The sequence below is a fragment of the Phycodurus eques genome, chromosome 17, assembly GCF_024500275.1.
Source record: "Phycodurus eques isolate BA_2022a chromosome 17, UOR_Pequ_1.1, whole genome shotgun sequence".
In the NCBI taxonomy this organism is placed as follows: Eukaryota; Metazoa; Chordata; class Actinopteri; order Syngnathiformes; family Syngnathidae; genus Phycodurus; species Phycodurus eques.
The window spans coordinates 21,849,375-21,874,307 of record NC_084541.1 but is presented as its reverse complement, the minus strand read 5'-3'; the positions used below and the strand labels follow the sequence as shown (position 1 = coordinate 21,874,307).

Here is a 24,933-nt window from a genome sequence, read left to right as displayed (position 1 = left end):
TACAGTCAAGTACCTGTTTCGTTTGGCGCCCCCTCGTGACCTGGAGGAGAAACTGCAGCATTTTCATTTTATTCATTTCACTGCTTGTTATTTACCCACACTCTCTTGTCTTCAAATTTCAATAATTAATTGAAACACATTCATCACCAAAAGTGACAAAAAAGAGCTTAACCCAATTCAAGTTTGGTGTAACCCTTTTCACTGCAAAGTAGAAGGGCAGCGAAGCTCACAATAATCTTTAATTTACGAGTCATACAATTTCTGGCTCAGTTGGTCCAGTGACCGAAGGGTCGCCGTTTCAAATGGCTGCTCTGACTGTCCGCTTGGTAAGACGCTGAACCCTAATTTGTTCCCAGTGGGCCTGGCAGCGCCTTGCGTGGCAGCGGCCGCCCACGGGTGTGTGAATGGGCGAATGTGTAAACGTGTGTGTGAATGGGTGACTGTGAAGCCCATTTATAGTCAACATATTTTTGCCCAACAACTCACAAATTTATCCTGTGCCAAAAAAAAAAATCAAACAATACCCCGAAAACGGAAAATCATTTTTCTGTGTGGCTGCAGTGCATCATGGGAAATATAGTGACCATTGTTGTTGACTACTTTTCAAGGTGCATTGTGGGATACACGGAGGGCACAATTTAGGGGCTAACCTTTACGCACCACAACATGGCCGACTCACTACAGTTCATGGCGCGCTACGGTGTACCCGTCTCGTGTATCGGGAGGGATTCTCCGTGGCCTTTGACCCCCCCAGAGCTAGATCACAAGATTCAACTGCTGCTCTCCTTCTTGTCCAAAAACAATTTGATGCTACAATTCTCATCAAAGATACAAATGTAGGAAAAGCTGCAAAAAACAACAAGTTGAGTGCGTGTCCGTGGGGTCGACATGACGCACACGTCAGCACGTGTACGCTGAGCACACGAGCGCCCCGCCGATGACGAGCAGCGCCCCCGAGGCCCAGCCCACGTAGATGGCGGCGCCCAGCTCCCCGCGCCGCTCCTCCGACGGCAGCGGGTCGAAGAACCCTACGACGATGGCGCGGGCCGACAAGCTGACGGGGACGAGGCACAGGACGCCGGCCGCCACGAAGGCCGCGCCCGCAGACAGGCCCACGTTGTTTTTGGTGGGCCAATCGTGGCGCAGGAAGGACGTGCAGCGGGCGCCCAGCACGCTCAGGCCCAACGCCAACGCGCCCACTGCCAGGGACACGCACACCTGGCGGAACCAACATTTTCGTCACGTAGCTCGAGAAGGTTAGTGTCCTAGTATGCGCTTTGTCCTCCCTAGTAAGACAATTCAGCACACTGGTAGAACCAGTGCTGTACTCGTAGAGTTTTTCCAAATACCGGTGCCACTTTTGCCTCCTACTTCATGGACCTTAAGCTGGATCTCAAGGGTGTCAAGGATGTGGAATAGTTACTCAAAAAGATGCTCTTTGAACATCCATTCCACATTCTCGATATCATCCAGTTTAAGGTCCATGTACTAGTATGTTCCTCATCCTCACGAGTGGGTCAACGTTGGCATAGTGGTAGGACATGTTACTGATCAGGCTAAACTGTGCTCTAGTTGACAAGTGCCTGTTCTTACACTGTCAAATTCTACTAGTTAACATCTTGCACTTCACTAGTAGTACTAATAGTGCGCTCATTTCAACTTGTGCAGTTGTCCTACTACTTGTATGGCAAAGTTTTTCTCCAACTTTGGAGTATTCATTCACGAGGAAGATTCACTAATGGAGCAGAGGCATTGGTTTTTCTAGCGCGCTGAATGATCTTACTTTTGAAGACAGAGAGTGCACTAGTGCATGGACGTGGAAAGCTTTTTCGCAAATACACACCAGCGCCCTGGAGGCCCGCAGGTCCCGAGGCAGCGCCAGGACCGAGTCGTAGGCCTTGCACTGCGTGTGGCCCGTGCTCTGGATCACGCAGTTCATCCACAGGCCTTCCCAGAAGACCTGCGCCGTCACGATGTCGGCGCCCACGAAAGCCGACACCTTCCACGCGGGCAGGCCGCAGACCAGGCCCGTGCCCAGCAGGCCCAGCAGGCCCAGCATCACGCCCGCCGTCTGCGTGCGCGTCGTCATCTTAGTCTTCTGGGGACAGCTCAAGTCGACCGGAGCCGGCTTCTCTTCTCGCACGGCTGCGGCTTCCTGAAGCGACGCCTGAATGCAAACAAAGCAGGGAGGGACTCGCTCCGGTCTGGGGAAACTTTCACGATCGCATTTCTCGCTCGACCGGATCCCTCACATGAGCAAGAGAAGCAGGAAGTACGAGTCAAACAAACCTTCAAAGAGATCAAAACAACGACAAAAACATTGTCCGTGAGCACAAAGTGTAAAGACGACCGCAAACGAAACAGAGGCATGAAGAAAACAATGACGACTCGTATGTGGACTTACTGAGTCCTCAATATCAAACTTCATCAGAATCAGAATCATCTTTATTTGCCAAGTATGTCCCAAAAACACACAAGGAATTTGTCTCCGGTCGTCGGAGCCGCTCTAGTACGACAGACGGTCAATTTACAGAACACTTGGGGGACATCAAGACATTGACAAAAAAAAACAATTGTGCAAACAGATGCAGAGTCCTCTAGCACTTAGAGCAGTTCGAACGACTCCTATTGCGATAGTCCGGCGCCGAGACTTTCGAGGAGCGGATGCGGTTTAAAGTGACGAGTCGTGCGATCATCCGGGACGACGTCGGTTGTGCAAATGTTGCAGATGCTACTCTGGCACGAGTGGCCGGTATATGCAAATAGCGCAGCGTGGCGAGACAACTGCAGTGAGTGCACGAGTCATACATCATTGGCCCCACACAAATGTGACAACCAACTCAAGTCAAAGGTCAGCTACGAAATGAAGTAAGCTAAATCAAGTCAGCTACTAAATGAATAGGAGGGCAAGTCAAAAAGTCATGAGCCCAATTGAATTTAATCTACGATAATTCTTTTTTTTGGGGGGTGGGGGGGGAACTGACATTTTCACGGTTTGTGCTTTAAGTACTTGTTTGAAGGCTTATTTAAAAAAGCTTAGTTGAAGCTAGTTACATCACTGTTGGATGCCCTTCAGAAGCAGAGAGCTCTGATTGAATTTCTTGCTTTGGAAGGGGAAGCACCACTAAACACTTTCAAAAGGTTGCAAAATGTGCATGTGGAAGTTGCAAGAGACGAAAGCGCAGTCACCAAGCGGGTGTCCAGGCTCAAAGGCCAAGAACGAGAGCTTGCTTGACTGACGTCCTCCGTGACAAGCAAAGGAGCTCGTGAAGTCGTGGGTTCCTTTTGCTGGACACCCGAATGCCGTCCCTCATCTGGCACCATCGCCTCATCATCTTTTGGGACCTTGAAAAGAAGGTCTTCCAGCTCCGTCCTCATCACGCTTCTACCAATATACTCACACTCTCTCTCCTCTGGACATGTCCGAACCATCCAAATCTGCTCTCTCTAACGTTTGAATCCAAAACATCTAACCTTGGCCGTCCCTCTGATGAGCTCATTCCTAATCCTCTCCGTGCTGCTCGCTCGTAGAGAGAACCTCAACATCTTCCTGTCGTCTCTAATGCGTCCATCGTGGCTGGCCTCACCCCTGTCTTCTCAACTTTGTCCTTCATCCTAGCAGACTCTTGTGTCACATAACACAGCCGACACCTTCCTCAGCACGCTCCCCATTGGTCTGGACTGTCGAGCCCAAGTATTTCAAGTCCTCCACCCTCGCTATCTCTTCTCCCTGTAGCCTCACCGCCCTTCTGCGTATATTCTGTCTTACTTGGACTGATCTTCATTCCTCTCCTTTCCGGTGTATGTTACTTTTCCATTGCAAGAAATAAAGCGAGAGGAAAGTTGGGCTCGTTACTTTTTGACTGCTCCTCGTACTTTGTTTTGGATTGTTAGGCCACTGTAATAGTTTGCTTTCGTATCTTACATTATGGTGGCATCCGAGGTATAATGAACACTTTCAATCTTTGCAGTGACATTCAAGCACTGTTTGGTGCCACATTAATGTGAATGAGCCAATTTCATAGAACTGGTTTGAAACCGCTTGACTCCAAACAGGGGCGGGGCCAGGGGGAGGCCACACCCACGTGCGACAGAAATCGTGAAACTATTTTTCGGTCAAAGTTCAATTAGCAACCACCGCCCTCACCCCCTCGACGATGTTTGCATGAGGTTTTTTTCTTCTTCCACTAGAGGGCAGAAGATCTCAACCTGCCTATCCACTTGTTGCCATTCATATGATAGAGGAGGTCATAGCACACGCACACTTTCATTTTGAACATTTTCAATTTCAGTCTACTTTTTGAGACATTTTTCTTTGGTGTGCTGAGTGACTCTTCTGATGCATTTTGACTCAACTAGAACGCAGACCTCCGCCGAGGGCCGACCGGTTTGATGACACGGCAGACGGTGCCGTTCCTCCACACAAACGTTAAAATGGAACAATTTAAAGCAAGAATTTAACAAAGCTTCCAATGATTTGAAAAAAGAAAAATAATTTTACACAAGCGCACAGACTTGAGCATTGGCGCATGTGTTAGCATTTAGCTGAGGCCTTGATTCACTCGTTAAGTGCACCTGCACACCAAACAAAGCTTGTGCAAATTGTCAACATTTTAAAAACATCTAGTATTAAACAAGTTTGCTGACATTCAAAGCAGACAAATGCATCTTGTTGCCAAAAAAAAAAAAAAATAAATTAAAAAAAAAAAAAATCCTCCAACACATTTTTGGGGCCTTTAAATAAAGATTTGGGAGAGCATTCTGAACAAATGCAAGTAGCTTCACTGACTTACTATTCAGTGACGCTCAAATCAAGGTCTGAAAGAAAGTTAGCATTTTGTGTGTTGCCTTGTTTTGCAGCAGTTGAATGCCAACAACCCAAATCTGCACTCAGTACAAGGACTCACCGGGACAAAACACATTTTAAGACCTTCGAACGGCAGTTTGAAGGATTGCAGTCGAGTTGGCAAAAGTACTTCTATTCACATTTGCAGGTTTAATGGCTTTAATGCAGCTGGTTTAACCAAGAGGTTAAATGGCTTGGCTAAAAGCAGCAAGCCATTGTTTGTCATATACAAAAACATTCCCAAGCAGGATGCCTCAGCTGGTGAGAATGTCCCGATTATGGACATTTTCTGAATCGGATTGAAAGACCTGCCTGAAAGTTAAAAAAAAACAAAACTTCAAATCTGTTCAACAGGAACCTGATGAATGCAAATGACGAGCTGTAAAGTGGTTCCGATTTAAGAAGACATTTTGAACTAAGAGCAGATTTAAGGATTTTCATTCAAGCGTGGGGTCTTACCTTGGGAATTTGACCAACATGCTGCAAATTAAAGTTAAACGGTAACCTGGTGTATTTAAAGATAAGCCAGAAGAGGTGGATAAGATTGAAAAAGTGACATTTATTCAAAAGCCAGTAACAAGCACATTTAAAAAGACAGCAAGTCAAGAGTGAAGTCATCGCAGCGGTCAAACGTAAGCGCCCCCGGCGGCGGCCGAGCGCGGCGCAGAGTATTTGACGGAGTATCTGCTGTCCTTGCGGGCGGCGCACTGGCAACAGAGCAGCGCCCCCCCGATCAGCAGCAGTCCGGCCGCGCCCCAGCCGACGAAGAGCGCGGCGCCCAGCTCTCGCCGCTGAGCGTCTCCCAGCGCGGGGTTGTAGAAGTCGCGGATGACGGCGTGGGCCGACCACGACACGGGGATGAGGAGCAGCACGCCGCCCGCCAGCAGCAGCGCGCCCGCCGCCGCCGCCAGCCGAGCCTTGGCCGCCTCGCCCTCCACGCAGTTGGTGCACTTGCCCCCCGCGCCCGCCAGCAGGAGTCCCAGCAGGACCAGGAGGATGGCGATGACCAGCAGGGCGCGCGCCGCCTGCAGGTCGCGGGGCAGCGCCAGCATGGAGTCGTACACCTTGCACTGCATCTGGCCGGTGCTCTGCTTCACGCAGTTCATCCACAGGCCCTCCCAGAACACCTGCGCCGTCACGATGTTGCTGCCCACGAATGCCGACACCTTCCACATGGGCAGCGCGCACGCCACGACGGCGCCCAGGAAGCCCACCGCCGACAGAAACACGGCCAACATCTGCAGGCCCGCGGACGCCATCTCGCTTCGGTCGTGACTAAAGAGGAGTGCTCGCCTCTGCTAATTATGCACCTGACAGGCCCGAGCCGATTGGCTGTCGGCCTGAATGGAGATTGGAAACATCTGTGGAGGCCTTTGCGCACACGCAAGGCTTTCACATGGGCTGAACGAGAAAAGAAGGTCAACAAGTGGGACAAAAGGTCAGATCCTCACAAGGCTGACAATGAGCCACACTGGAGTCAATAAAACTCTTTTCGGGGAAAACATGGGATTTATGTCATGAAATGGAATCGATTCAACGTGTGCTTTTGAAGTGTCAAAAAAAGAAGAGCAAGCGGAGCAAATTCAAGGGAAGTTCAGTACAGAATGCAGGAGAAACTTTGAATATGAGAATCGTTTTGAGAGAAGAAGCAAAAGATGAAGTCAGGAGGTGTTTATTCCATTTTTTTAAGGGTTAGGGTTAGAAGAAGAAGATGACGTCCGCGTTGGCTTTCTTGAAAGTGGCTTCAGGAGAACTTTGAAATCCAAATGAGAAGCGCCGCTCACCGCAATGTCGTTTGGCTGATTGACTCGATGGCACCGGAAAACCTTTGACATTTAATGTTTTGTTAGGAGCATCCATCCTGCTCTTTGGGCGCAAAAGAAGGCGTGCGGACTCGAAAGTCCAACTTTGAGTCACTCGTTGTTTCTTCAGCAGATGCCGTGCAAACACGCCCTCTAGTGGCTGTGACCTGCGTTGACGTGATGACAGCCAAAATCATTTTGATTTTGGATTGCTGAACGATGACAACCCTGACAAAAATCCATCCATCCATCCGTCCATCCATCCTTCCATCCTTTTTCTGTGCCGCCTATCCTCACTCGGGTCGCGGGCACCAATGGTGATTGACAGCTCAAGTGATTGATGCGTGTGCGAACGGAGGCCGGCGCATGATGTGGCTGGCGTTCCCTCTCGAAATCGCGTTTCATTGTTCGCCCGGCCGCTTTATCGCAGACTTTTTAAGCGTTTCAACTTTTACATTTTTGTTGGCTTTTTATAGCATACAGGCAAGTCCAAATTTAGAGTTGCCCCCCTTCAGCGTTGTGCCACAACAAGCCCGGCAGCACTGAGCTTGAATGGAAGACCTCCAGTGGAATTGTGGCAGGGAAGGCCCCCAATTAAGCTGCAGTAATATTTGTTGTGCTCATGTCGCAGAGAGAAGATACTCCTGTGAGTGTTGTTTTTTGCTCTGCTTGTATGCGTTGCTGCTCCGTGTGTGTTAAAGTCGCGCTTGGTTGAAGGTTTAGAATGACCCTAACATCGATGCTAATTTCATTCGGCCCGTCTATGGTGTTTTGCATTATATGTTAGCATGAAGCTAGTGGACTTTCGGTAGATAAAATTACATGGTTTGGTTAAACATGTTGGCGTTTGAATAGACAATGTTTGCTTGTCTTCTATGTGTCAGTCTTACCGTAAACGTTAACTGCGACTGACATAACCAACTCGAAGCAAGCACGCTGTGCCTCTTATTTGAGTACTGCGCGATTGAGTGAGAAACGGAACTCAGCAATACTTGAAAAAGTATTGACTTCTAGTATGTTTGGGTGTGGCGGCACGCTGAGCGACGGGTTAGCACATCTGCCTCACAGTTGTGAGCTTGCGGGTTCAAATCCGGCCTGGCCTGTGCGGAGTTTGCATGTTCTCCCCGTGCGTGCGTGGGTTTTCTTCGGGTACTCCGGTGTCCTCCCACATTCCAAAAACATGCGTGCGAGCTTGATTGAAGACTCTAAAATTGCCCCTAGGTGTGAATGTGAGTGCATATGGTTGTTTGTTACTCTGTGCCCTGCGATTGGCTGGCGACCAGTTCAGGGTGTTGCCCGAAGGTAGCTGGGATAGGCTCCAGCACGCCCTCGACCCGCGTGAGGAAAAGCGGAGTGTGGAAAAGGAACGAACGAATGAAAGTTTGGGTGTCTTTTAATGACTGCATAAATGTGCTCGCGGGAGAGCTTTGTCGATTTGGCAGTTTTTCAACAATTGCGGTTGCTTGTGGACGGCGTCCCGTGTGACCAACGGTCAGGCTCCACTGTGTTTGTTGCCTTTGTGGTCTCTTCGAGGGCCAGCGGGCGCAGGCGCGGGCGCCCCTTTGACTAGACGTGTCGGCCAGAGACCGCCCACGGGACAAAAGCGCGCCTCTGCGGCACCGGCCCCTCACGGCGGCGGAAAACAGCGATGGCGTCTCTGGGCATCGGGCTGGCGGTCCTGGGCTGGACGGGCAGCATCCTAACGTGCACGCTGCCCATGTGGAAGGTGTCGGCGTTCGTCGGCAACAACATCGTGGTGGCGCAGGCCATCTGGGAGGGCCTGCGGACGACGTGCGCGGTCCAGAGCACGGGCCGGATGCGGTGCAAGGTGTACGACTCGCTGCTGGCGCTGCCCCCCGACCTGCAGGCGGCGCGGGCCACGGTGGTCGTCGCCATCCCGCTGTCACTGCTGGGCCTGCTGCTGTCCGTGGCGGGCGGCAAGTGTACCGCCTGCGTGGAGGACGAGGGCGCCAAGGCTCGGGCGGCCGCGGCGGCCGGCGCCTTCTTCGCTCCGTGCCTGGTGACCGTGTCGCTGCCCGCCAACGCCGTCATCCGCGACTTCTACGACCCGGCCGTGCCCGACGCCCAGAGGGGGGAGCTGGGGGCCTGCCTGTACCTGGGCTGGGGGCCTTCGGGACTGCTGCTGATGGTGGGGCGCCCTCCCCCCGCCAAGGAGTTTGCGTGAAGGCCCGCTCGGTGGGTGACTAACCACACCCGAGATGCATTTCGTTCATTTCGTCTTTCTTCTAACTCTTTTTTTTAAAAACACCAGCGCTTTGATGTACTGTTTTGGTTTCATGGAACGATAATAAACCTCTTTTGTGTTCTTCTTCTCTTTCATTGAATGAAGAACTAAAGAGAATGATGTCAGAGTCGATTGCCAGACATAAAGGAATCCGCCAAATAAGAATTGAACAAAAGTCCAGTTCCCTCCATTCAACAGCGAATGATTGATGCTCATTGCTACGCTAACGCTTTTGTCTGAAGTCAATGACGAGGCGTTGTTCATTACCGTTCTCGCTCGTCTTCAAATCGGATTGACTTAAAACAAGTCAAGATGAGCTTGTTTGTGAAGACTTAAGTGTTATTTTAAAAAGTTAAGAACATGACAAACATTCAATTTGCTGTTAAAAGGCCCCCAAACGCTGACGGCCCCGATCTTTAGTGGTGGTCGGACACACCGTCGGTGCTACAGAAGTGATTGCGGCCACAACTGCTCTATGCATAATGTGAGGACTCGCGCCCTGGTTTTGACGAGCGCTAAATCTGTCTGCTGCTCAAATGTTATTTTTCTTCGTTTTGGCTTGTTCCACGTATGGCGATGTGTCATGATCTTTCTTGATAAGCTTCAAATAAAGTGTTCTGCTTCATGTTTTGTTTTTTGAGGTCATAAATTTGAGTTGAGAGGGTCGGGTATGGCGGCACGCTGAGCGACGGGTTAGCACATCTGCCTCACAGTTGTGAGGTTGCGGGTTCAAATCCGGCCCCGCCTGTGTGGAGTTTGCACGTTCTCCCCGTGCCTGCGTGGCTTTTCTCCGGGCGCTCCGGTTTCCTCCCACATCCCAAGAACACGCATTAATTGGAGACTCTGAATTGCCCGTAGGTGTGACCGTGAGTGGCGAATGGTTGTTAGTTTGTATGTGCCCTGCGATTGGCTGGCAACCAGTTCAGGGCGGACCCCGCCTCCTGCCCGATGACAGCCGGGATAGGCTCCGGCACGCCCGCGACCCGCGTGAGGAGAAGCGGCTCAGAAAATGGACGGATGGATGGAACAAAACATCCAGAAACATGCAGACAGCAAAATGTGTCCTCTTCTTCTTCTCTTTGTCCTACGCCTTTATTTCTTGACCAACACACGCACACGCACAAACACACACACAGGCATGCTTGCATCCACACAAGTGCAACACAAACAATGAAAAGAGGCTTTAGCAGTTGTGCATTTGTTGTCCATCAGGTTTGGGTGCGGCTCACAAACTGGATGGAGAGGTTTCTTTGTTTGTGCTTGAGCAGCAGGCTAAAGTCTTGAAGGTTTCAGAAACACAAACTGAGAATTTGAATCATCAGTTTGTAAATGAACAATCAAACACGACCAAACCCAATACATTTCAAGACAAATGCTGCTTCCTTGAATCACCTCCTCGCTACTTTCAAGCGAAAGCACCCAAACGCTGGCGTCAAGTGTTTGCTGAAGGCATAGCGCTCTCCAAATGTGTGTGTTAAAGTAAAGGGAGGCCAGTTGTGATTAGAAGATGAAATGTTTATTTACATGTCTTCCAACATGACAGTCACGTTGACAAACATAAAGTCAGGATGAGTGACGACAACGACGTTTTGAACCCAAACAAGCGCGCGTGGAACTTCCTGTGGGAGGAGTCTCCGGCATCGGTCAGTCGCTGGTTTCTGGCTAAAGCGCGAGACAGCCAGTGGGCTCGATGGCTCGTCGACTCGTCGTGTAACCGGCGCTTCTCGAACGTTCCGCTCCACCGTCATGACTAATATCATTCAAATACATTTGTTTAGTCCTAATATAAAAAGTGTATTGCATATTATTGTAGGCCACGGTAATGCGATGCACATTTTGAACAACATGGGAGAGTAAAAAACTACCTAAATGATGATTGCATTCAAAGTCAAATCTCAATTATTCTCAAGTGAATCTTCGAAAACACGGAAAACATGCAAATGTTTTGTGTTGGAAATTGAAATCATAATAATATCCAATTTCATTTCATTGGTGCAAAAATATTTATTTATTGACTATAAATAATGTGTCTTTGTTCAACCATCTAGGCTAGCGACGTATGGTGAAAGGTAGAACAATTCAAAGCTCTTCCACTAGATGGCAGAAGGCACATCATCAACCTTTTTGTTTGGTGGTGTCCCGTGAGGTTTGTCCTAAAGTAAAACGGGCACCCGGGCGGTCTAGACGTAGTCCTTGCCGGACGCCGGCGCCGAGGCGTCGGAGCGCGCCGCCTTGTAGCGCGCCGTGTACGAGCCCTCGTCCTTGGGGGGGCAGTTGCAGCACAGCATCCCGCCGCCGACGATCATGAGCGCGGCCGCCCCCCAGCCGATGTAAAGGGCGGCGCCCAGCTCCCTCTTCTGGGCGCTGACCACCAGGGGGTTGTAGAAGTCTCGCACCACGCTGTGGGCCGTCCAGCACACGGGGATCAGCAGCAGCACGCCGGCCGCGATGAAGACCGCCCCGGCCGCCACGCCCACCTTGGCCTTGGAGGCCGGGTCCTGCACGCAGTTGGTGCACTTGCCCCCCGCCACCGACAGCAGGATGGCCAGAATGCCCACCACGATGGCGATGACCACCAGCGCCCGCGCAGCCTGCAGGTCAGAGCTGAGCGCCAGCATGGAGTCGTAGACCTTGCACTGCATCTGGCCCGTGCTTTGGACCACGCAGCTCATCCAGATGCCCTCCCACACGGTCTGCGACGTGATGATGTTACTGCCGATGAAGGCCGTCACCCGCCACATGGGCAGCGCGCACACCACGACGGCGCCGATCCAACCGATGAGGCCCAGGGCGGCGCCCAGGATTTGGAAGCTCGCGGACACCATGGCCGACGTCTGCTCTTTTTCTTCTCTTTCTTCTTCTTCCTTTTGTTGCTGTCACACGTGAGGAGCGTGCGACCGGCCGGGCGACTTTTCTGTGTGGGGGAGGGCGGGGCGGAAAGCGGCTACATATCACCTCGCTCTCAGGGGCGGGGCCGCGCAGGGAAACGCCTCTCCGGCAGCAGGGTCTGCCGCTGCTTCGGCCGAAACCAGTTTGTCCGGCCTCAGACACTCTCACACGAAAGGCTTTGAAGGCAGCGGAAACACCCGAAGGCTAACTGCTAGCACACTAAGAAAATGGTCAACATCCCCCAAGCCCAAACCCGCCCCCAATAGCATGCACCGCCCTCTCCACCTGGCTCAGGTTTCACCTGAAGGTGCTGGAGGAATGTCCCCAGTGACTCACAACACATCTTGCCATATATGGTCACTTCCTGGAACACCCAACTGCACACACTCACACACACATCCACACGCATTCTCCCTCACACACACTCATGCACGCACGCACACACGCACACACATATAGTGACGCAAAAGCAGCACGTTAACAGAGAGCTGTTCCTAATATTTTGATCACTTTATTGAGTTTCGTTATTAGTCCTGTCTAAGCCGTAGAAAACAAAGTCCACAGCCCGAAAGGGTAACGTGGGTCCCCCTTCCCGTGGGCTCACCACCTGTGGGAGGGGCCATAGGGGTCAGGTGCAGTGCGAGCCGGGCGGTGGCCGAAGGCGGGGACCTCGGCGATCCGATCCCCGGCTACAGAAGCTGGCTCGAGGGACGTGGAATGTCACCTCTTTGCGGTCGTGTCATCGGACTTGCGACCGCGTATCTCGGACACTCGGGTGAAGAGAGGGGCGGAGCTGTCAACTGATCACCACCTGGTGGCGAGTTGGCTCCGATGGCGGGGGAAGATGGCGGTCCGACCTGGCAGGCCCAAACGTACTGTGAGGGTCTGCTGGGAACGTCTGGCAGAATCCCCTGTCAGAAGGAGTTTCAACTCCCACCTCCGACAGAACTTTGCTCACGTTCCGGGGGAGGCGGGGGAAATCGAGTCCGAGCGGACCGTGTTCCGCGCCTCCAGTGCCGAGGCGGCCGACCGGAGCTGTGGCCGTAAGCTGGTCGGTGCCTATCGTGGCGGCGATACCCGAACCCGTTGGTGGACACCAGCGGTGAGGGATGCCTTCAAGCTGAAGGAGGAGTCCTATCAGGCCTTTTTGGCCTGTGGGACTCCTGAGGCAGACTTCCGGACGGCTTCGAGAAAATTTTGGTCCACCATCCGGCGTCTCAGGAGGGGGAAGCAGTGCACCATCAACACTGTGTATAGTGGGGACGGGGCGCCGCTGACCTCGACTCGGGACGTTGTGAGCCGGTGGGGAGAATACTTCGAAGACCTCCTCAATTCAACCGACACGCTTTCCCATGAGGAAGCAGAGTCTGGGTTCTCTGAGGCGGGCTCTCCTATCTCTGGGGTTGAGGTCACCGAGGTGGTTAAAAATCTCCTCGCTGGCAAGGCCCCGGGGGTGGATGAGATTCGCCCGGAGTTCCTAAAGGCTCTGGATGTTGTGGGGCTGCCCTGGTTAACACGCCTCTGCAACATCACGTGGACATCGGGGACAGTGCCTCTGGATTGGCAGACTGGGGTGGTGGTCCCCCTTCTTAAGAAGGGTGTGTTCCAACGACAGGGGGATCACACTCCTCAGCCTCCCTGGTAAGGTCTATTCAGGGGTGCCGGAGAGGAGGGTCCGTCGGGAAGTCGAATCTCAGATTCAGGAGGAGCAGTGTGGTTTTTGTCCTGGCCGTGGAACAGCGGACCGGCTCTACACCCTCGGCGGGGTCCTCGAGGGCCGCCGAGCATTTGGTCAAGTGTAAACCTGGAAGATTTGTTGTGTTCATTTAGTTGTTTTTTTCTCTCCTAAAAGTGGTTACTTAAAAGGTATTTATTCATTTTTTATTCATTTATCAAACTAAATACTTTCTTTTAATTGATTTATTGAAAATGATCAAATAGAAAATATTGGTCAAATACTAACTATATTTTTATTCAACAATCTTTATTATATTAGTAAATAATCAAATTTTAAAAATGAGCATGGATTACAATATTGGACATATTTTACATCCACTTTAACATGTTTTTTTGTTTTTTATTATTACCTCATCTCTGAATGAGCTGGCTCGTCTGTTTGTTTTAAAAACGTAAAAGCCACCCCTAAACTTGAGCGACACCAGCTACTAGCGATAAATCAAGATCATTCTGATTCTGGTTGTGATTGTGTTTCTGAAGAAATGAATCCATTTTTTGAAGTTGCATACGAAGTACAACTTTCCATCAATGTGACTCACGATGGAAGCGGACCGTCCTTGGCGGAGGCAGCGGCGCTACGGCCGTGTGACGTATTGAAGGCGTTTACGAGCTGAGGAAGGTTTCGATGACGCCGAAGAGCAATGAAGCTTTGCAATAGAAACTGGTCTTTTGTTTTTTTTTTCAGGGCAGGGAGGAGGACGTCTCGCTCGTTTGCCCGCTCACACTTCAATCAAGCCCTGTAAAGTCGATACCGGGCCACTAGGTGGCGGTGAGCTGGCCTCTAAAAACAATTCAAGCTTTTTAGCGAAGAGCACCAACCCGGCTGGCAGGGCTCCCATTGTTCTGGTTGTCTGTGTGTTGACGTTTGAAACAACGGCGGACAGGTTTACGACCTGACACGCCGCCTGGAGCCGCTTTCACGCTAGCTTTAGCCAACCCATCGGCCGCATTGTCGTGTCAACAAACGCAAGAAACCAAAGTAAAGCAAAGCAAAGGGATTTACAGTGCCGTGAAAAAGTATTGGCCCCCTTCTCAAATTCTTCTATTTTTGCATAGTTTCCCCACTTTCATGTTTAAGACCATCAAACAAATGTAAATATCAGACAAATATAACCCAAGTGAACTCCAACTGCTCTTTTTAAATGGTGATTTCACTTTTTAAGGAAAAAATAAGAATTCCGTTTCCTGGGCCTGTGTGAAAAAGTCATTTCCCCCTTGTTAAATCATTAATTTGGTTCAATTTCCCTGATCACACCAAAGCCTGATTACCTCGAGATCACTTAAATAGAATCTGTCCAGACAAAATCAAGTTGAGAAAAAGATCTAAAAAAGCTGCAACAAAATGACACGATCTAAAGAAATTCCAGAACAGTGGAGAAAGAAAGTCATTGACATCTACCAGTCTGGAAAGGGTAACGAAAGCCATTATTAAAGCTTTAGGGTTCCAGCGAACCATAGGGAGAGCCATTATCCACAAATGGAGAAAACATGGAAGCGTGGTGAACGGCCTACAAAGATTACCCCAAGAGAACACCAAGGACTCATCCAGGAGGTCACGAAGGAACTCAGGACAACTTCTAAGGACCTGCAGGCCTCCCTTGCCTCAGTTAAGGTCAGTGTTCAGGACACAACAATAAGGAAGAGACTGGGCAAAAATGGCATCCATGGCTGAGATCCAAGGCCAAAACCACTGCTGACCAAAAAGAAAGAAAAAAAAAAAAAAAGGATTAATTACCAAGACCTCTGGGAGAATATTCTATGGACTGACGAGAGATGAAAGCTGAGCTTTTTGGAAGGTGTGCCCTTGTCAAAACAAGCTGCTGTCGACCCAATTTTTACAGAAGCACAAGCATGTTGGCAAGCAGAAAGGTGTGCGTAAGAGTTGTCGCACGTCAGGTTGCTCATTAACCGAAATGTCATTTGAGTCGTCACTCATCACAACAAAACTTTGGACACAACAATGTAATGTGAGGACCTCTTTCGTAGCTCGAGGGCACAAAAGTTCTGCTTTTGAGCACTTTCGGACAAAGACGGAATCAAGTTACACATTCCAATCTCAAGTAAGTCTCAAGTCTAAACGTTCAAGTCTCACTCTCAGTCTCGCATTCAATCGATCGTAACTGGACTGTTCCGGCTGTCTAAGAAAGTTGCGATCCATTCAATACCTTGAGATGACCTGAATGAGAATATTCACAGGCATCTTCGAGTCTCACATAAATCATTTTGTCCTGGGCAAGTCAAGTCAGGTTATCAGGTCAAGTCCTGTCAGACGTCAAGTCCCAAGTCAAGTCACCTTCTTAATGCAGTCTTATCTGGTCTTCGTAATAATTATATTATCGACCAATAAATCTAAACTTTATGTATGTAGATCATGTCTCACGTCAATTCAAATCTTTAGTCTTTACGTCGCCTGTCCAAATCGAATCTCAAACCTTTAGTTTTGGTCAAGTCGACTTATTAATGCAGTCTTTCAAGCAGTTTATGGTCTTCATAAAGAGACGACTAATGAGCTCAGTGTGATTGGCCAATTTATGGAAGCTGTAGGAATGTAGGCTACGAGACCTCATCATGTCTCAAGTCCCGAGTCGTTAACCCCCAAGTCCTAAATCCAGTCTCAAGTCTTTTCGTTGTGGGCAGCATGGCGCAGAGAGTAGAAGTACGCGCGTCGTATCCCTGCCGGAGAACATGTCGTCGTTGTGTCCCTGGGCAAGACACTTAACCCACATTGCCTACGGATAGATAGTGGTTGGATGTTTGGCTGGTGGTCGGAGGGGTCGTAGGGGTCGTAGGCGCAGAATGGCAGCCACGCTTGCGTCAGACTACCCTGGGCAACTGTGGCTACAGAAGTAGCTTACCACCACCAAGTGTGACTGTAGAGTGAATAAATCATGTCTGCAATTGTAAAGCGTCTTTGAGGGTCTAGAAAACAATGCTATCTAAGTGTAATGCATTATTGTTATTTGTTTTTGTCAAGTCAAATCACAAGTCGTCAAAACAGTAACTACAGTGGACTCCACAATTGTCTTTTTACCTGACAAAGCTACAAACACTTCCGTTCTAGTAATTACAACAATATGCCAATGGGCGCAGTTCTGTACTCCTACTTCTGACAGCACACGTGTAGTAAGTGTGAGCGTAGTGGTCCCGTGTGGTCAGCCATCAATACGCAAGGAGCTGGAGCCTGGATGATCATTAGCTCGTGACAGCAATAAAAGCACATGCCTCCCGCTACCAAAGGCGAAAGGTTCAACCATAAAGCAGCTCTTTGGTTTTTTTGATTTTTTTTTTAACACGCAGCAGAAGCTTCACGCCCAGGCGGTAAACCAGGACAGCAACCGCCTTATTGGTCCTCTCATGTCATCTCCGGAGAGGCTTGGGTGCCTGAGCAATAAAAGCACATCCAGATAAGGGAACCGCATCAGTGAACGCAGAGCAAAGACCAGGAACAACGAGACAAGGAAGAACCTGACCAGGAACAACTTGGACAAGGTACAACTGGGACAGGAGCAACTTGGACAAGAGCAGACATTCCCGGTAGAGGAATCAGACAGTTGAACCAAGCGAGGATCTTTTTGGGAACCGACGAACCGAAGTGAAAGCGTCACCATGTCGTCATTTGCACTGGAGCTGGCGGGCGTGTCGGTGGCGGTGGCGGGTTGGGTCCTGAGCGTGGTGAGCTGCGCGCTGCCCATGTGGCGGGTGTCAGCCTTCATCGGCGCCAACATCGTGACGGCGCAGGTGTACTGGGAAGGTCTGTGGATGAGCTGCGTGTTCCAGAGCACAGGGCAGATGCAGTGCAAGGTCTACGACTCCATGCTGGCACTGCCCCAGGACCTTCAGGCGGCCCGCGCCCTCACCGTGGTGTCCATCATCGTGGGGGTTCTGGCTTTGCTCATCTCCTTAGTGGGCGCCAAATGCACCAACTGCATCGAAGACGAGGGCGTCAAAGCCCGGGTGACCATCTCGTCCGGCGCTGCCTTCATCGTGGCGGCGCTCACCCAGCTGGTGCCCGTGTCCTGGTCGGCCAACACCATCGTGGTGGAGTTCTACAGCCCCATCGTCCTGTCAGGACAGAAGATGGAGATCGGGGCGGCGCTTTACCTGGGCTGGGCCGCCGCCGCCCTGCTGCTCATCGGGGGGGCCATCCTGTGCTGCAGCTGCCCCCCTCGCGAGGAGAGGGCCGGTAGGTACGCCGCGCACCCCCTCAGTCGCGTGGCCTACTCAGCGGCCGCTCCCAGGTCCGTCGCCCAGAGCTCCTACAACAGGAAGGACTACGTGTGACCGCGAGGAGATGACGCTGACTTGTTGTTTGTCATGGATTCTTGTCTGGATGAGAGACTCGTGTTGACTTCAACTCACTTCTGCTGTTCTTGAAGTTAGCATCAGGCAAGAACCAGCAAGAACCAGTAAGAGCAAGCAAGAACCAGCAAGCTGAAGAACCCAGTGTGATGTTTTGGACCAGTCTGGAGGTTTTTTTTTTGGTATTTATTCGAGTGCTAAAGATGTTTGTAGCTTCTGTGGACGTGCTCCCGTGGTCACGGTGGACACTCAACATTAACGCTCGTCTTGCTTGTGTCGCCACGGAGACCAGGATGTTTAGTCTGACCCTCAAAATGGAGTTGGAGTGGAATTAAAAAAGGAATGAATGGACATAATTTTATGATTTTCGTATCACAATCATCATCTTTTGTTTGAAAAACACTAAAAATAAGCAAAATGATCTGGACATTATCCATTCAAATGTTATTTTATAAAACATAAATAATCAATAACATTTATATTCTTGGACTTTCTTCTGTTTGTAACATTTTCTATAAATACCTTTACAAGCTTCCATATTTTAACATACATATGTTTGGTCATTTCTCCTCAACAGCGTCCACTGAGCTTCATGTTCATATTTTTTTGGGGTCTTTTTGGAGATGTAAATCGCATTCTTTACCTTCTCAAGCGATTCGAAGTTGTTTGTCTTGGTGTCACAATGCGCTCATGTATTCATGTCAGACCTTTTCTATAGTCATACAATATTTTACATTTTCTTTTATGAAATTGCTTTGGAAATGTCAACCATCTTTTAGTCGATCCTTGGAGTTGAAGTTGTTTGTTTCTACAATGTGCGAACGGACTTCCTCATGTTTAACAGGAAAATGAACAAAGCGTTCTCCTGCTTTGCATATTCAAATGAGGCAGCAGGTGAAATGCGAACATCAAATAAAATCTCATTTAAATGTACAGCAAATGTCATTCCAATCTGCTCCAGTTCACTGGATATGAGTCTGACACGATAAGCAGCATGTTTACACGCAGCTTTGTTAACTTTCATGATGATTACGTGCTACCTGCTGTCCTCCTTGGAAAAGCAAGACAAATCCACGCAGTGTTTTGGTGTTACGGTCTTGTGATGTTGTGGTGTTGTGAAGTCGTGTTGTTGTGGTGGTGTGATATTGTGGTGTTGCGGTGCTGTCGTGTTGTGGTGTTGTGATGTTGCGGTGTTGCCGTGTTATGGTGTTGTTGCGCCTGCAGCTGTAAAGCATTCTTGTGTTGCTGGAAGAGGCAATAAAGTTTTCTCAACACTTTTCACCTTTAAACAATAATCAAGTCAACATGATAAATGTCTGATGTGTTTTTGATTTTGTGTTCAAATAAACTTTGTTCCTTTTAACTATCATACATACAGTAATGTAAAAAGAAGTGAAGTACTGTTAATAGCAAAAGGTACACATAATAAAATGTAAACTTTGATAACAGGTGATGGAGTCGTACTGCTTTGTGTTGCTGATGTGATCTTTTGGAATCCGAGATGAAAAGAAAAAGTAAAAGCAAAACGTAATCTTTTGACGCTCGCTGAACTGAGCTCTCGCGAGGTACGCTGACGTTTCGCATGACGTCTTGCAACACACGTTTTCCTTCTGAAAATGATTACTATTTCTGTTCCACGGCCAGGACGAAAACCACACTGCTCCTCCTGGATCTGAGATTCGACTTCCCGACGGACCCTCCTCTCCAGCACCCCTGAATAGATCTTACCAGGGAGGCTGAGGAGTGTGATCCCCGGTAGTTGGAACACACCCTCCGGTCCCGCTTCTTAAAACGTTTGCCAATCCAGAGGCACTGTCCCCGATGTCCACGTGTCAACCAGGACAGCCCCACAACATCCAGAGCCTTTAGGAACTCCGGGCGAATCTCATCCACCCCCGAGGCCTTGCCACTGAGGAGCTTTTTAACCACCTCGGTGACCTCAACCCCAGAGATAGGAGCGCCCGCCTCAGAGAACCCAGACTCTGCTTTCTCCTGGGAAGGAGTGTCGGTGGAATTGAGGAGGTCTTCAAAGTATTCTCCCCACCGACTCACAAAGTCCCGAGTCGAGGTCAGCGGCGCCCCATCCCCACTATACACAGTGTTGATGGTGCACTGTTTCCGCCTCCTGAGACGCCGGATAGTGAACCAGTCTACATGTGTTTTGTGGACTTGGAGAAGGCGTTTTACCGTGTCCCTCGGGGAGTCCTGTGGGAGGTGCTTCGGGACTACGGGGTACCGAACCCCCTGATACGGGCTGTTCGGTCCCTGTACGACCGGAGTCAGAGTTTGGTCCGCATATCCGGCAGTAAATCGGACTCGTTTCCGGTGAGGGTTGCACTCCGCCAAGGCTGCCCTTAGTCACCGATTCTGTTCATAACGTTTATGGATAGAATCTCAAGGCATAGCCGAGGCATAGAGGGGGTCTGGTTTGGTGGCCTCAGTATTGCATCTCTGCTTTTTGCAGATGATGTGGTTCTGTTGGCTTCATCAAACCATGATCTCCAACTCTCACTGGAGCAGTTCGGAGCCGAGTGTGAAGCGGCTGGGATGAGAATCAGCACCTTCCAAATCTGAGACCGTTGTCCTCAGTTGGAAAAGGGTGGAGTGCCCTCTCCAGGTCGGGGATGAGATCCTGCCCCAAGTGGAGGAGTTCAAGTATCTTGGGATCTTTGGAGAGCGACAGACGGATCGGTGCAGCGTCTGCAGTGATGGGGACTTTGTATCGGTCCGTTGTGGTAAAGAAGGAGCTAAGCCGAAAAACGAAACTCTCAATTTACCGGCCGATCTACGTACCTACGTTCGCCTATGGTCACGAGCTGCGGGTCGTGACCGAAAGAACAAGATCCCGGATACGATTTTCCTCCGGGTATCCGGGCTCTCCCTTAGAGATAGGCTGAGAAGCTCGGTCATCCGGAAGGATCTCAGAGTAGAGCCGCTGCTCCACCGCATCGAGAGGAGCCAGATGAGGTGGCCGGGGCATCTGATTCGGATGCCTCCCGGACGCCTCCCCGGTGAGGTGTTCCGGGCACTTCCCGCCGGGAGGAGATCCCGGGGGTGACCCGAGACACGCCGGAGAGACTACGTCTCTCGGCTGGCCTGGGAACGCCTCGGGATCCCCTCGGAAGAGATGGATGAAGTGGCTGGGGAGAGGGAAGTCTGGGCGTCCCCGCTAAAGCTACTGCCCCCGTGACCCGACCCCGATAAGCGGTAGAAAATGGATGGATGGATGGATGGATGGATGGATTACTATTGCTAATACTAATACTTTACAGTACTCCTAACAATACTAATATTAGTATCACTGCTAATATATACACTTCACATATTCTTTTCTTCACCATGTTGGAGGTGGAGATGGGGCGAATAAGCCAGGCTTGAAACTGAAAGACAAGTAGACTGACTCGTGTTTCTTTCTTTTGCTAATTCATTTTTTCTGCCTCACTCTAACCAGTTGTTGTACATTTTTCATTTTTGATATTTGATATGCCAAAATAAGGGCTAATAAGTCGGCAGAATATCGACAAACTTTGGAAAACAACCACGATCCCTACACAATTCAAATATCTCTCGCCGCCAAACGGTGTGTGGAGAGGAGACAAGAGGAAATAACACCGAGAACGTTTCACATGATGACCAGGAAAAGTTAACAGCTTGGCTTACTTTATCCAAAACAGCACTGACATTTCCTAACATCGGCTTCAAGGCTAGATAGCGGTTAGCACGGGGGGAATCCGCAGAATCCTATATTTCTAACATGAATGTATGTTTACACGATAGCACGGCAACAATCGACGAATATCCAACATGTGACATGCATTTTATAAATCTGTGTTACTAAAGGGTACTGAACTAAAATGCTGGAACTGGACATACATCATGTACTGTATGTACAGTAAGTAACGTGTTTTCTAACGTTGCCTAGCTTGAAAGCTAACCTCCAACAAAGTGTTCAGAACAAACGCAACTGCACGGACCGGCCATCTGGCCGGGGGAGATCGGCTCCGCTGATTGTCGAAAGCCACTTTCATGTCTTCTTGTCCCCATTCCACGTTGGTGATGCTAAACGGTGAAATAAGACTTTGTCCCTCCCACCTGGATTGTTGCAGACAAACACTCAATGAGAACCGTAACAAAGGGATGCGTTGACCTCCAACGTGGCGACCACGGGAGTGTCCAAAGGTCCACAATGTCACAGGAAAACTCTCTCTAGCATCCATCCATCCATTTTCCGTAGCGCTTATCCTCACGAGGGTCGCCGGCCTATCGATAGCAATACTGGAATGTGTGCCGCTTACTGATTGCAGGAGCTCAACCGATGCCAGCGCCTGTGTGTGTAAAGCGGAACGTGTATGCGCGTGCGCTGAAAGTGTCGCAGTGGAGGCGACCCATTACGGTGCAGCCGCATGTGTGTTTGGACCTGGCTCATGTTTGCACTAGGAGTCGTTATTCCGGTTTCTCCGTGATCTCGGGGGTTGTTTGCCCAACACGGACGCTGTTGAGGAAGCAACAACGAAACGCTCAACGCATGCGGTACGCTCCAACAACAACCACTTCATCTTGTCTTTTTGAAATTCCTCCTCAATGCTGCTCTTTGTATTTCTTTTTGCCTTGAATCTCGTGGATACGAGTGCATTTCGCTGCTGTGACAGCTTCATTTCCCTCATAAGATCAATAAAGTATCAATCAATCAGTTGTGTTGTTTGTTTCGTCGTCACTTCATGTTTTAATTCCATTTAAAGTTCCCTCTCAGCCGAATGTTTTTTGTCCAGGCTGAGCCATCTTCTCAACCACCCTCAACACACGCACGCACGCACGCACACACGCACACACACACACGTAGCGCCCCTCTCCCGCCCTGTGCACAGGTGCAGGTGTATGTTTTGTGTGTTTTGTGTGGGGTGCTGTGACAGGGGCGTGGTCCGGGCTCACCTGCTGTATAAAGCGCCGGCGTTTCCGTGGCACCGCCTCACAGCCGCGACCCTTCATCCGTCTTCACAGCCACGACCTTTCATCCGGTCGTCCGCTCGCATCTTCCTTGGACGCGGGAGGCCGTTCACGAGGCGCGGCCATGTCGATGGGCACGGAGCTGGCGGGCATCTGCCTGGGCGTGCTGGGCTTCCTGATGGCCGTCGTGATGTGCGCGCTGCCCATGTGGAAGGTGACGGCCTTTGTGGGCGCCAACATCATCACGGCGCAGACCATCTGGGAGGGCTTGTGGATGAACTGCGTGACGCAAAGCACGGGGCAGATGCAGTGCAAGGTGTATGACTCCATGCTGGCGCTGCCCCAGGACCTACAGGCGGCGCGCGCCATGACGATCGTCGCCATCATTCTGGGCGTCCTCGGGGTCCTGGTGTCCGTGGCGGGCGCCAAGTGCACCAACTGCATCGAGGACGAGGGCGCCAAGGCCAAGGTCGCCATCGCGGCGGGCGTCCTGTTTGCCCTGGCCGGCCTCCTGGTCCTCATACCGGCCTGCTGGACCGCCCACGTGGTGGTGCGTAACTTCTACGATCCCATCCTGACCAACCCGCAACGGCGGGAGCTGGGCGCCTCGCTCTACGTGGGCTGGGGGGCCGCCGCCCTGCTGCTGATCGGCGGCGCCATCTTGTGCGGCAGCTGCCCCCCCAAAGAGCGCCATTATAAGCCCCCCAGGATGGCCTACTCGGCGCCGCGCAGCAACAACGCCGGATACGACCGCAAGGACTACGTGTAACCTGCGTGCGTGCGTGTTTGTCGGTGTCACGTTTCACTGAAACTGTTTAAACCAGCCTGCTCTCAATTTTACATTTGCATTTGTCTCTTCCTCAGCACAGATTCACTTCTGTACGTGTGTGTGCGTTTGTGCGCGTGTTTGCTTGTGTGTGTGTGTGTGTGTGTGAGACCACAGTGTGGCTTCCTCACAAAGACTCCTACATGAAGTTCCAATCTTCCTGCTTTGCTTTAGTGTTCATGATGTCTTTCCCACGTTTCTGTGTGTGTGTGTGTGTGTGTGCCTTGTGTGTTGTGTGTTGTGTGTGTGTGCAGGTGGTGTCGTGTTTCAATGAAACTGTGTGTTCAAATGAGTGCGCTGAGGAGACAGCTCTCATGTTACATTTGCATTTGCTTCTTCCTTGTGTGTAATATTTGCTTCGAGACTGAAACTGAAAATGTTGACTACGGGCCGCTCACAGTTTCACTCTAGGTGGAGATTGGTCCAGACTTCTATTTTATACGTTTTGTGTGACTTTATTTTAGATTCAGCATCATGCTTGTTCGTAATAATATGAATTGTTAATGCCATGTAACTTTTTGTAAGAGCAAAAGTGTCATGTGAATCGTGTTAGTTGTGACTTTTATACTGTTAGTGCTACTATAACTGGACTAAGTTTGTGTGTGTGTGTGTGTGTGTGTGTGTGTGTGAGAGAGAGCTAGAAAATGTGTATGTATTTTAAATAAACATCCATCCATCCATTTTCTGAGCCGCTTCTCCTCACGCGGGTCGCGGGCGTGCCGGAGCCTATCCCAGCTGTCATCGGGCAGGAGGCGGGGTACACCCTGAACTGGTTGCCAGCCAATCGCAGGGCACATACAAACAAAGGACCATTCGCACTCACAGTCACACCTACGGGCAATTTAGAGTCCCCAATTCATGCATGTTTTTGGGATGTGGGAGGAAACCGGAGTGCTCGGAGAAAACCCACGCAGGCACGGGGAGAACATGCAAACTCCACACAGGCGGGGCCGGGGATCGAACCCGGGTCCTCAGAACTGCGAGGCTGACGCTCTAACCAGTCGTCCACCATGCCGCCTTAAATAAACATTTTTCTCAATTTGAATAAGGTTGAGATGAAATGTGTTTCTCAGTGTTGTGCTTGACTGAGCTCAAAACAATATTTTGTTGTTGTTTGTTTACCAAATAAAGTATGAACATGGTGAGTCATGTGACCTCCTAAAAGATAAACAACAGCTTCAAAACAACAACAAACAACAATTGACCTGTTGATGGAAAAACACATTACATTTCATACAGCTCTCCTGTTATCTGTATTTCTATGACACAAAATATGATCACAGGTCCACGTTTATTCATAAAAAGGATATATTCATTCATTCATTCATCTTCTGTACCGCTTCCC

At 50.1% G+C, this 24,933-nt stretch overlaps 4 protein-coding genes across 4 annotated transcripts; 2 read left to right on the top strand and 2 right to left on the bottom strand.

Annotated features, from left to right (window-relative positions):
• Positions 1–16: 16 nt before the first annotated feature.
• On the bottom strand, positions 17–2,239 carry cldn28 (claudin 28). Its single transcript, XM_061703457.1, has 2 exons — positions 1,844–2,239; positions 17–1,218 (listed from the first exon to the last, which is right to left on the bottom strand). Exons 1-2 carry the CDS (start codon positions 2,087–2,089, stop codon positions 901–903), a joined length of 564 nt encoding a protein of 187 aa, XP_061559441.1. The 5' UTR covers positions 2,090–2,239; the 3' UTR covers positions 17–900.
• A 3,233-nt stretch (positions 2,240–5,472) lies between these two features.
• LOC133415593 (claudin-like protein ZF-A89) lies at positions 5,473–12,003 on the bottom strand. The gene is made up of 2 exons (XM_061701729.1): positions 11,233–12,003; positions 5,473–6,105 (listed from the first exon to the last, which is right to left on the bottom strand). The coding sequence occupies exons 1-2, from the start codon at positions 11,716–11,718 to the stop codon at positions 5,473–5,475; spliced, it is 1,119 nt and encodes a 372-aa protein (XP_061557713.1). The 5' UTR covers positions 11,719–12,003.
• On the top strand, positions 8,294–8,833 carry LOC133416339 (claudin-like protein ZF-A89). Its single transcript, XM_061703188.1, has one exon. It carries the CDS (start codon positions 8,297–8,299, stop codon positions 8,831–8,833), a length of 537 nt encoding a protein of 178 aa, XP_061559172.1. The 5' UTR covers positions 8,294–8,296.
• Positions 12,004–17,125: 5,122 nt separating the features above from the next.
• LOC133415654 (claudin-4-like) lies at positions 17,126–24,268 on the top strand. Its single transcript, XM_061701868.1, has 2 exons — positions 17,126–17,632; positions 22,905–24,268. Exons 1-2 carry the CDS (start codon positions 17,126–17,128, stop codon positions 23,529–23,531), a joined length of 1,134 nt encoding a protein of 377 aa, XP_061557852.1. The 3' UTR covers positions 23,532–24,268.
• The last annotated feature ends 665 nt before the right edge of the window (positions 24,269–24,933 follow it).